This window comes from Eptatretus burgeri, chromosome 10 (assembly GCF_056783735.1).
Source record: "Eptatretus burgeri isolate ZD-2024b chromosome 10, Ebu_testis_v1, whole genome shotgun sequence".
NCBI classification, from domain to species: domain Eukaryota; kingdom Metazoa; phylum Chordata; class Myxini; order Myxiniformes; family Myxinidae; genus Eptatretus; species Eptatretus burgeri.
The window spans coordinates 90,276,492-90,288,895 of NC_140970.1; the positions used below are offsets into that span (position 1 = coordinate 90,276,492).

Below are 12,404 nucleotides of genomic sequence, written 5' to 3' on the forward strand. Positions count from 1 at the left end.
ATATATATATATATATATATATATATATATATATACATACATACATACATACATATATATATATATATATATATATATATATATATATATATACATACATACATACATACATATATAGTGGGGAGAACAAGTATTTGATACACTGCCGATTTTGCAGGTTTTCCCACTTACAAAGCACATAGAGGTCTGTAATTTTTATCATAGGTACACTTAAACTGTGAAAGACGGAATCTAAAACAAAAATCCTGAAAATCACATTGTATGATTTTTAAATAATTAATTTGCATTTTATTTTGAATAATTTGCATTCTGTCCCATAGAAACCAATGTGTTAAATGTGTTAAAACAATTAATCCTTTTCTCTGCCAGCACGATTAGAGCACCCTGAGAAAGCACAAAAGCAAGGCATTTTTACTTTGAAAACGCACAAGCTCAGAACTACTTCTTGTTCACAACTCACTTTGCCTCCTGCAATGGTGAAAGCATGATGCAAGGTCATTATGTTTTCACAGCGGAAGTGACGTCTCTTACTAAGTTCCATCGGTATCGATATACAAGTGGGCTCACATCGGTATTAAAAAAAACAATAATAAAAACAACCTCAACTCAATATTTTTTTTCTACGCAGGTTCCAAAAATACGCAATAGTCCAATGGTCCATTACGTATGCATATATGACGTACACATCATTGACACAGTAATTTTTCAAAGTATTCCCACACGGGGTGGGAAAACTCCCCCCCCCCAATATATATATATATATATATATATATATATATATATATATATATATATATATATATATATATATATATATATATTAAAAACTCCCCCCCCCACCCCACAATGATGAGAATGGTTATTTTACTTTCAGCTTCAACCTGTATTAAAAAGGATTTTGTTTGAAAGTGAGATCAGTATTGATAATCGGCACAGGCTAGAATCGATCGCAATCGCAGATCGCCGTATCGGCATCGCTATCACCGATGGCCATGTCAGTAATCGGCACAAGCTTTCTAAAGCACACCCGATTCATATTCATAACCAATTGGCAATTGCTTAGAAAACAACCACGAGGGCGAAGAAAAGCACGAATACTTGTACGGAGGCTGGATTCGATGCCGAGGGTTAAAAGTTAAAACATACTGTATTTACTTCATGTCTTGACATCACACATTCCACTGATGCTGGTGGAGCCGAGATGCTGAGTGCATCAAAGTTCATGAAATAATATACGGTATTTAAAGATTGTATAAATATTTCTTCGATTTGTTGGCGTTGTACCATTATTGTATTTTTTCCATACCAATTATTTTTCGGTATGCTGGTGTATCAACATGATATATATATATATATATATATATATATATATATATATATATATATATATATATATATATATATATATATATATATATATATATATATATATATATATATATATATATATGTGTGTCAGCAAGGAGAAGAAAACATGACATATTGTTACGAATTTGGAAGCCATGAGCACACAACAGCCCGGTCCGATAGATCAGTTATATCGGTAAATAAGTGTTTCTAGTTAGGGTCCCGTCCCAAGTCTATTGGGAATTAAATGTTCGTGGCTGCGGAGTTATATTGATAGTCAGGGTATTCTTTTACATCACTTACAACCACAACAACACCTTCCCTCCATCCTGATGCCATAACGCTCGTGGCATTCTTCGCATGCTCGCCGGCGAGCGAGCGCATGCATGGGCGGAGCTTATCGTAGGCATGGCGACCCTCTTTGGCCAATCGGCAAGGAGCGGGCGTCTCACCCATCTCATCTCCCACTCAGCACCATCACCATTATGCAGGTGGCCGGAGGTGAGGAGGTAGGTGGAGCTAAAAACGCCTCCGATCGGGACTCCACCCAGAAGGGTGGGAGTTGCCCCGCCTACCGTGGGCACGTCCAATGGAAGACGGCCAGTGAATCGCACGATAGGTCCGACCAATCAGTAGGCGAGTGGCCAGGAGAAGAGGCCCCTCCCTCCTGAAGAGGAGAGAGTGGTTGTCGGGACGAGCAGGGAGAATTTGCGTCAAGTCTGCTCGAGTGAGCGTCCTGGGTGTCTCGAGGCAAGTCTGCCTGGGTTTGCGGCGGACTGCATCCCGCGCTTCGGAGGTGTCTCGTCCGGCGCATTACAGTGAGCGGTCGACCATTTCATCAAGGGAGATCACCTCGTCTCGCCTCTTCTGGATTCGGCTGCCCTGGTCCGTCCTTTGGTGACCGGAGCTCCGGGAAGGGGTGGACAACCAGCCGCGCGCTCACGGCCAGGGAGCCAGCCGTCCTGACTCCCAGCCGAACTATCTTACTCGGCTGGAGAGCTGAATAAAGACCCGGCGGGTCCATTTTCTTTTTGGGTGTGCGTGTCTGTATGCGGGCCTGTCTTGCCTAAGCAGAATTGTTAAGTGCTTTTGTTGTACATTATTGGCCTTGCTTAGTCGTGATAACTCTGCTCTTTGTGTGTTCCCTTCCCCCTATTGTAAAATAAATACCCCTATTGTTGAATGTACCAGCTCGTTTCTGTGTTTCTATCATTGGTTTGCCGCGCTGCGAACGGGAACTTGGAGGCCTCATTGCTGCCGAAATCGTGCAATTGGCCCAGCAGGATTCTGGTACTCTCCGCTCGGGGTACGGCTCGGATCGCGCAGATCCTGCCGAGGGTGAATTTCCCCGGTAGTTTGGACGACGTGGGTATTTAGGTAAATTGAAATTGGCAATCGACCCTATCCCACGCGGTCGACCTATTGGCGATCTTCGGTCCGATAAGGGACCCGTCAGCTCCGGAGTTATCCGGGGTGACGACCCATAAATTCCGGGTGTGGGGTGGAGCCGACTGTACTGCTCCACCTAGCGGTCGTGCTCGCCACCGAAACCCGACCCCACAACAATATCAACAAAAAATTTATACCGTCTAACCAGTATATCGATATATCGCTGGAGCCAATGTTGACCTCTGCAAAGCATTTGATTGAGTAAATTGGGATGCCCTCTGGAGTATTATTCGTCTTTGTGGGATGCCACCAAAACTGATCAATCTGATGTCTGAACTATACTCTGCTGCTGAGAGTGCTGTGAGATGTGGTGATACTATCTCCGACTTATTTCCAGTGGTTACTGGAGTTCGTCAGGGATGTGTAGTGGCCTCAACACTTTTCAGCACTTGCATGACTGGATTCTGGGGAGGATGTCAGAGAGATCAAGCTGCGGTGCATCGTTTGGGAATGTCAAAATCTCTGACCTTGATTTCACAGATGATGCATTCATCATTGCAGAGACTCTGCATATCCTTTTTGGGGCCCTCGAGATGCTGATTGAAGAGTCAGAGCCGCTGGGATTACGGGTTTCCTGGGTCAAAACTAGGATCCAGGCTTTCAATGACATCTTGGATGCTGCTATCTTGTCTGTATCCGTTTGTGGTGAAGATGTTGAGGTCACGGAGAGATTCATTTACCTTGGCAGTGATATTCATGTCTCCGCTGGCTGTGAGCCAGAGGTCAATTGACATCTGGGTCAGGCCTGGGGAGTTATGGATTCACTCGATCATGGGGTGTGGTGCTGCCGGTACCTGTGCAGGAGGACGAAAGTCAGTCTTCAGGTCCTTGGTGTTTCCAATCTTGCTCTATGGATGTGAGACTTGGACTTCGACCAGGGATCTGAGATGGAAACTTAATTCCTTTTGTACCAGGTCTCTTCGGAGAATCCTTGACCACTGCTGGTCAGACTGTGTGCAACGTGCGGTTGCTGAAAGAGACTCAAGTGAGATTTGTTACCTGCATTGTACGTGAGCATCAGCTGCGGCTGCATGGACATGCGGCTCATTTTCCTGACACTGATCCTGCTCACCAGATGCTCTCAGCGAGGGAGATATATACAACAGTATAGAGGGAGAGTGTAGGCCACCAATGGGCCGACCACATGCCTCGTGGTTGCAGTAGGTTGATCAGCATCTGAAGGAGATGGTGATGGGACAGGCATCTGCCTTGGGGGATGGCGAGACGGAGAGCCCTGGAGTACTGGTGCAAAATGGATGCAGCGATGCACTGCTCCAGTGCATGCTCCCATAACTGACCTGACCGATATATTACACACAGCTTATTGGAAGAGCCTGAACAATACCATATTAACCCATGATTTTGGTGTAAAATCTTATCGTTTTCATGCATACCTTAGGGTCATTTGAATTTCAAAAACAAAAGAAAACACCACAATAAACAGTCATGGGAATAGAACCAACACCAGCATCATTATTCCAGACAAACTCACACACACGCCCAGTTGACCGGCTCAGATTTGAATATTCATCGAAAGGACAAGCTATTTTCAAATGCATTTATAAATAGAAGGGCACTTGGTAGAGTGCATACCTCCACCAGGCTGGACAGTTGACATTTTGTATCCCACTGATAGGCCGGATCTGGATTCGCACCTGAACTAAAGTTTATTCGGCTTGTTCTTGTCACCTAACCAAGTTATCCAACAAGTTTTGTCCAAATCCATCAATAACTCTGAGATATTGTGCTTTATGTTGTTTTTTGCGACATCTCTCAATCCAAAAAATTATCGAAAAAATTATCGGACCGAGATTCGGATCTTCACCAGAATCTAATCATTTTGTCTGTGTCACATACCTAAGCTCTCCACCAAATTTCGTCAAACTCCAGGCACAAACAAAGACAAACAAAGACAGACGTGAAAACATAACCTCCATCCACCTCGGTGGTGGAGGAAACTGGAATGGCACTCGGGAGGGTGCATACCCCCGCTTGGCTGAACAGTTTACGTTTTGCATCCCACTGATAGGCCAGATCTGGATCTGGACCTTAACCAAAATCAAATCGGCTTCTTCTTGTCACCTAACCAACGAATCCACAACTTTTTGAAATATCGTACTATATATTGTTTTTAGCCCCACTCACTCAATAAATGGTGAAGAATCACGTCAAAAATTCTCGGATCATAATTCATATCCAGATCTTCACCAAAATCTAATCATTTTGTCTTTGGCACACACCCAACCTGTCCACCAAATTTCATCTGAATCCATCCACAACTTTCTGAGATATCCTGTTCACATACAAACATAAAGACAGACAGGTGTGAAAACATAGCCTCTGTCCACCTATGGTGGTAGAGGTAAAAAAAATTTAAGTTAAAAAAAAACATCTTTCTAGATAAAATAACCCGACAAAACGTTTATCCACAAAACTCCAAGTGGTTTGAGGGTTATGACACCCAAAAAACTAGAGGGGGAGCACTCGGTAGAGAGCAAAACTCTGCTGCTCTTCCTTCGCTCCAATTGGTTCTTCTGACCACGTCCTTGTCAAAGTGGACATCTCTCTGGCTGTTATCAGAGAACCACCTCACCGCCGTCGAGTCTGGCATTTCACTCAAGCCGACTGGCAGGGTCTCCGAGCAGCCAAACTTACAGACTGGTCTCCTATCACTACTTTCTCAAACATCAACTCATCCTGGGAATTCTTTCAAAGAAACTTGCTCTCCCTCATGCACAGATTTATCCCCTCTCGTGTTCAGTTGTCCTACCCTTCCTCCCGCCCTTGGTTTACTGAAGCTTGTGGCGAGGCAGTTGTCCTGAAACAACTTCCTTTGCCTCATGGAAAGCAAACCCAACTGAGGGCAATCTCAGTTCTTTCCACAAAGCTCGGAACAAGTGTGTATCTACCCTCAGGAGAGCCAGAAAACAACATCTTTCTCATCTCAAGTCTGAACTCTCAAACCTCTCTCCCTCCTCAAAATCCTGGTGGCGTTTAATCAAATCTGTTTCTGGTGTATGTTCCCCCTCCATCCCCTCCCTTACCTCAAATGGCCGCACTGCTGATTCCACACGTGATAAAGCTGAATGTCTAAACTCGGTGTTTGCAGCTAAATCTTGTGTCCTAAACCCATCACTATCTCTACCCACTTTACCCAGTCGCACCCAACTGTCCCTGGACTCTGTGTCCTTTTCTCCTAACAAGGTGGAGAGCTTGCTTTCAAACCTCGAGTCAGATTCTGCAACCGGTCCAGACGGCATCAGCCCACGTGTCCTCAAAGCCTGCTCTTCTGCTCTTGCTCACCCTCTCTCTGTTCTATTCACCCTCTCATTTGCCCAAGGTCATCTGCCATCTAGTTGGAAATCTGCTAACATCACTGCCCTGCATAAAAAAGGTGCAAAAACAGATCCCTGTAACTACAGACCAATCAGCCTTCTCCCAATCATCAGCAAGGTGATGGAATTAATCATCGCTTCAGACATGAAATCCTTCCTCTTCTCCAATGGCTTGATTTCCAATCATCAATTTGGTTTCAGACCAGGTCACTCTACCCTGGATATGCTGCTTCTGCTCTCCCATCAATGGATGGAGGTCCTCAATGCCAGACAGGAAATCCGAGCCGTATCCCTGGACATATCACGTGCTTTTGACAGTCTGGCACCCTGCCCTACTCACCAAACTCTCTTCCCATGGTATTCAAGGCCATCTCCACTCATGGCTCGCAGACTTCCTCTCCCGTCGCAGTCAACGTGTGACCCTAAATGGAGTTCTTTCATCCCCTCTTCCTGTGCAGGCTGGAGTTCCTCAAGGTAGCGTTCTGGGCCCTGTTCTTTTTCTGGTTTTCATCAATGATCTCTCGGACTCTCTGGAAAATCCTCTATTTCTCTTTGCCGACGACTCCACCCTCTGCCGTACCATCTGTCATCCCTCAGACCGGCAAGCAGCAGCTTCTTCGCTCAGTGCAGATCTGGATAAAATCACAAACTGGTCCAACACGTGGAACATGTCTTTCAATCCAGACAAATCTCACACTCTCACTATGTCTCTTCGAAAGGACCGTTTACAAACCCCCCCCCATCCACTTTCTCAACAATCCTCTGGAAGAAGTCTTTTCTTTCAAGCTTCTGGGTCTCACTATCTGCCATGACCTTTCCTGGGAAAGTCACATTTCCAAACTCGCCTCAAAAGCCAGTCGCCGACTGGGAATCCTCCGTCGTGCTAAGTCCTTCCTCGGCCCTCTTGAGCTCCTGACCACTTACAAAGCTTTTGTCCGTAGCCTAATGGAGTACTGCTCTCCCCTCTGGGCTGGTGCTCCTGCCTCCCACCTTTCTCGGCTTCACGCTGTCGAAACCAGGGCATTTAAGATCATCGGCATCTCCCGCAATGAAGCTGAGTCTTTGGGCCTCTCACTCAATCACCGCAGGTTGGTCGGTGGTCTTTCTGTCTTCTACCGACTCCTCTCCAGCCTTGCCCCCCTGCTCTCTCTGCGATTTGTCCCCACCACATTTCCACAGGGCGCTCAAGGTCCGCCAACAACCCCCTTCTGGTAAAACTACCAAAATCACGAATCACTGCTCATCTTCACTCTTTCATTCCTCTTTTTTCCCGCCTTTGGAATAAACTTCCTCACTCTATTCTTTCCCATTCTTCCCTCCAGGCTTTCAAAACAGCTGTTCACCACCACCTCTTATCTTCCCCCATCCAAATCCTCGATCTTTTCTACCCCCGATAATCCACCCAAGCCCACTTCCTTCATTTCTCCTGCTTTCCTTCCTGAAAGTCCCTGAAATGTCCATCTTCTCTTCACCATGTTCCCCATCCCATCCCCATCTCTCTCCCTTCCACAGTTCACTTAATGTGTCTGTTCCCCACTGTTTTGTCCCTTCCACTCCCGCCCTTCTTGTCTCATGCCTCCTTGCTGTGAGTTGTGTGTTAGCTCTCATACGAGCCTCGACCAAGGTATACAAAAAAAAAAAAAAAAACTCCACCGCCAACACGGCTGGGACACTTAAGTCAACCTGATATCCTATTCATTGTAGGTCAAAACGGATCAGACTCTACTGAACCACGATTGAATAAACTAAACTAGATCAACGTGCATGTAGAAATGCCCAAAAAAAAAATCAAATTTTTTTTTGAAAAGTTGCAAAATTCGTTGTTTTTTTCTCTAACAATTTTTTTTTTGGGGGGGGGGTTGGAAATCACTTAAAACATGTAGAAATGCAAAAAAAAAAATTCAAATATTTTTCAAATAAAATTACATTTTTTTGAAATAAAGTTGCAAAATTTTTTTTTTTTTCTCGAACAAATTTTTTTTTGGTTGGAAATCACTTAAAGCATGCAGAAATGCAAAAACAAAAATTCAATTTTTTTTTCCAAATGGCCACCATAGTGGCCATATTGGACTTTGGACCAAGTCCAAAATCTCATGGCATGCCAAATCCCCCCCACCAAGTTTCGTCGAAATCCATCCAGGAGTTTTTCCGTAAGACTGTTCACAAACAAACAGACAGGGGTGAAAACAGTAACCTCCGTCCATCTTCGATGGCGGAGGTTAATAAGGCGCCACTCCCATGAACAAATTTCTGAGACAGTCATCTGGGGAACTATTGGAAGGTTAAGTGTTCGAATGGAATGACCAATCTAAATGGACACCATACAACTCACCAAAACAATGCTTTACAACTCGATGTACGGCGTCTGAGATATTAGATTTCTGTTGGACTTTCTTTGAATAATTTTATTTTATGACTCAATAACCAAAGCCATTAGACTTTTGTAGCACAAGCACAATATGTGCAACGACCAACTCTTTAGGGATGGTGGGGAGGTGTTTACCTGGATTGGTCTGAATCCTCCCTTTGCCAGAGCAGCAGCAGCAGTAGCAGGTAGAAGGGGACAACAAGGAGAGGAGGGAGGAGGATAGGATGGCACACGGTGAGCAAGGAGGGGGAAACGCGCACAAACACACAAGCAGCAGAGAATCAAAGTGAACAATGCAAGCTGGTAACTGATGTGCAAGAAAAGAGAAGAAAATAGATAAATAACAGATGCATGGGCAGACGAAGTGGAAATGTTTACTGATGAATTTAAGATGCAAATGCAGTGTAAACCAAGAGTGCATAGAAGAGTATATTGATGGGAGGGGTGATGGAGGGTGGAGGTGGAGGGTGGGGGGGGTGTGAAAGATAAAAAACGTGAGCATAGATGATGGCAAGATGCAGCGACATGCTAACAGGGTCTAGCACATCCATGCTCACCAGGCAAGCTGTGGTTAGTACCTGATGGTGAGTAGGACGAGCACCCGTGGGGAACTATTGCACCAGGTATGCAGGTGGAAGGGAGGGAGGCAAGAGTGAGAGAAGGAAACAACAGGATTGATGCCGCCACACCACAGACGACAATGACCGGAAAGGCTGTTGGGTTGTGCACGAGATCTCAAGTGATAGACATAAATAGCAATAGGTTGATGACAAAGGGAGTTTCCAGGCTTTTCTTCTTGGGCCCATGCTAAAAATGGTGGCTTTACATTTTGGGGAGTAGATGATTAACATTGACACACAAATTCTTGATCACTATTGCTGTCTTGCTGAAGACAAACATTTGTGCAGAACACCTGCATTCACAAAGCGATTTACACTCGCTATAAGAAAACAACTATGGATGAGCTGTATCATGTTGGCTTTGGAGAGCGAAAACCTAAATATTAGGTTTTTTCAAGAGCACAGACATTTTTCTGGAATACCGCAAATGGCAAGAGTAGTGTGCAAAAGTGAAGTAAGGCATCAAACCACGCAGAAAAAAATTCAGTACAACACCATCTTCAAAAGCTTCGATTTACGAAACTAGGTGGTTGGAAAGCACATGGAGTGTCAAAGTACAGATAGAAGGAAATCATAAGCATCTCTGTTCAATGCAATTATGTGCAGTAGGTACCTGGCGCGATTGCTGTGGCTGCGCGTTCATTGGAGGTTGCTGTGGGGGTGGGGCCGTGGGGTAGACTAAAGGGGGTGGCCCTGGCTGATTTGACACGTAGGGGTGCTGGCGAGGAAAGCAGATGGGAAGGCAAGTCAAAATAACCACAGTGTGCAAAGTATAAAGTACATCAATACAAACAAGATGCAGGAGCATTACGAAAACATTTATATACCATCAGGGCACAATGTGTTTCTAATCGGCCAAATTACAAGAAGGAAGAAAAAAATGTTTTGTGGAAGCATTTTTATCTTTTGTATACAGTCAAGGCTCGTGGAAGAGCTAGAACACAATGGATTAGGGTGCAACAGAACAAAAGGAACAGTAAAAAAAGCAGGGGACAGCAACAGCAAGATTGAAGAATACAATGGAGGGAGACTTCGACACATAAGGGATGTGGGGAAGAAAGAGGGGTAGGGAGGATGCACGGAGTGGACAAGGCGGATACAGAAGCAAACTCTCAGGAAGTAAAAACTGGAAATTTGGATGGAGGTGGGAGAGTTAACAGGGGTAGAAAAGATCATGGTTTTGGATGGGGAAACAATACGAAATGGTGTTTAACAGTTGTCTTGATCTGAGATCGTGGTGACCATTTTATGACATTTAAACAGAACATCTTTGCTGTAGATGTTTGAGCTGAGCAACTTACCTGAGACAATCCTGGGGAATGTGCATGGGGTGGCTGGGAGGGTGGGAGGGCCTGTGCAGATTTGTTCATTTCGTGAACTGTGCCATATGGGGCAGAGGGAGGACCTGGTTGCCGAGTAACCTTAGAAATGAGGAGAGGAGAGGAGAGGAGAGGAGAGGAGAGGAGAGGAGAGGAGAGGAGAGGAGAGGAGAGGAGAGGAGAGGAGAGGAGAGGAGAGGAGAGGAGAGGAGAGGAGAGGAGAGGAGAGGAGAGGAGAGGAGAGGAGAGGAGAGGAGAGGAGAGGAGAGGAGAGGAGAGGAGAGGAGAGGAGAGGAGAGGAGAGGAGAGGAGAGGAGAGGAGAGGAGAGCAATTTTATTGACCAATCAGCTTTGAATAAAATAAAACGCATTATTTGAACAATGCAAGTAAAATAAAAACAATGTAATCAACATAAATCACAAAAATAAAACCTCACAAATGTGAGGAAGAAGAATTGGTATGTGGAGGAGCAGGAGTAAGAAGGTAAAATAACACAGGAGAAGGAAAAAGGATGTTGAGTCTGAACTTTACTCCATGTTGCTTGGTGTTAATCCTTACTGGCACAACTGCTGACACCTTCTCCTGCTGCCCATTCTGGTCTCGACATGAAATCCCTTGCAAGTATGCATTACAAACATCTGCAGCATTTATATCAGGTATAGTGTATGGGGAGCCACAAATTGGTAAACTGCAGGTCAGACTAGGGTTCAACCAGCAGCAAATGAAAGTGCTTACAGGGTATCTTAAATATTTATTTTTGACCTTGGAGTAAAGCGAGGCAGGAAGGTGGACATCGACAGCAGGAACACCAAATTACATGCTTTTCTCAAAGCAAAACAATTCATTCAAGCAAAAAATAAAAACCCATTTTATAAAAGCCAAAGAGCGAAAAATGTAATTGACATGCACCTTAAAACTCCATTTGTTGCAGAATCATGATTTTCAAGATTTCAAAATTCAAAGAACATGAATCAAGCAAAAGAACAAATAATGAGAAGGAAAGGCAGCGAATTTCAATTGGTGCCGGGGTGATGCTGGTAATAGAGACAAAGATATGGCTGTGCCTTTTGGGCTCAGAGCCAAGAAAATCAGGAAGGCTTGGTGACAGACAGCCCCAACCCCCAACCCCCTGTTCATTGGGGTTCTGCCAAAGGCTCTGTCGGCACTAGAGGGAGCAAGAAATGAAAACAAGCATGCGTGGCAGGCAGACTTCAAACTCCACCTTCTTCACAAAAAGCATTTGTGCACCATCATAAAATGCCTTGCTGGTGAAAAAAGAGATTATGAAACGTGATGCATGCAAGCACGTGTGTCCTAAGATACATAACAGAAAAGTTTAAATACATATATTCTGTGGGGTCATTTTAATTTGCACTGACAATGGAGATCCATTGATAAAGCAGGCTTTTGTACAAATTACTCAAACAAATACGGGAAGTATTACTATACAACCAATGTCAAACGATATCAAATCGTCCAAATATCAAACGATATTTCCGTATATCGAAATCTATATCTATGTCTATATCGATCCATATATCTATATCTATCCAAATATCCACATCGATATCTATCCAAATAACTATATCTATCCATATATCTATATCAATATCGATCCAAATATCTATATCTATATCTATCCATATATCCATATCGATCAATATATCCATATGTCTATATAAATCCATATATCCATCCAAATATTTATATGTATGAATCTATATCTATCCAAATATATATATATATATATATATATATATATATATATATATATATATATATATATATATATATATATATATATATATGTTGATATATAGATATATGGATCGATATTTGCGGCGCACGCCTCTGTTGGAGGCACCGCACCCCTTCGTTTCCGCACGCACCCCTCTCCTTTCCACACGCACCCCAAACATTTCCACTTCGTCTCTGCCCATGCATCTGTTATTTATCTATTTTCTT

At 43.9% G+C, this 12,404-nt stretch overlaps 1 protein-coding gene across 8 annotated transcripts in view; it reads right to left on the reverse strand.

The window, feature by feature from the left end:
- LOC147019085 (eukaryotic translation initiation factor 4 gamma 3-like) overlaps positions 1–12,404 on the reverse strand; it is a 211,594-nt gene that overhangs the window by 142,281 nt on the left and 56,909 nt on the right. For 2 of the 8 annotated variants that reach the window (XM_085899330.1, XM_085899331.1), the window contains exons 4-7: positions 10,421–10,540; positions 9,733–9,837; positions 9,057–9,110; positions 8,635–8,655 (exon numbers count right to left, since the gene is read on the reverse strand). The exons of 1 other annotated variant lie outside the window; for it this stretch is intronic. In XM_085899330.1, the coding sequence (XP_085755456.1) occupies positions 8,635–8,655; positions 9,057–9,110; positions 9,733–9,837; positions 10,421–10,540 (300 nt within the window). Of the gene's footprint in view, positions 1–8,634; positions 8,656–9,056; positions 9,111–9,732; positions 9,838–10,420; positions 10,541–12,404 lie in introns of those variants that run through there. 5 more of the 8 variants (XM_085899325.1, XM_085899329.1, XM_085899324.1 and 2 more) reach the window with 4 other exon arrangements.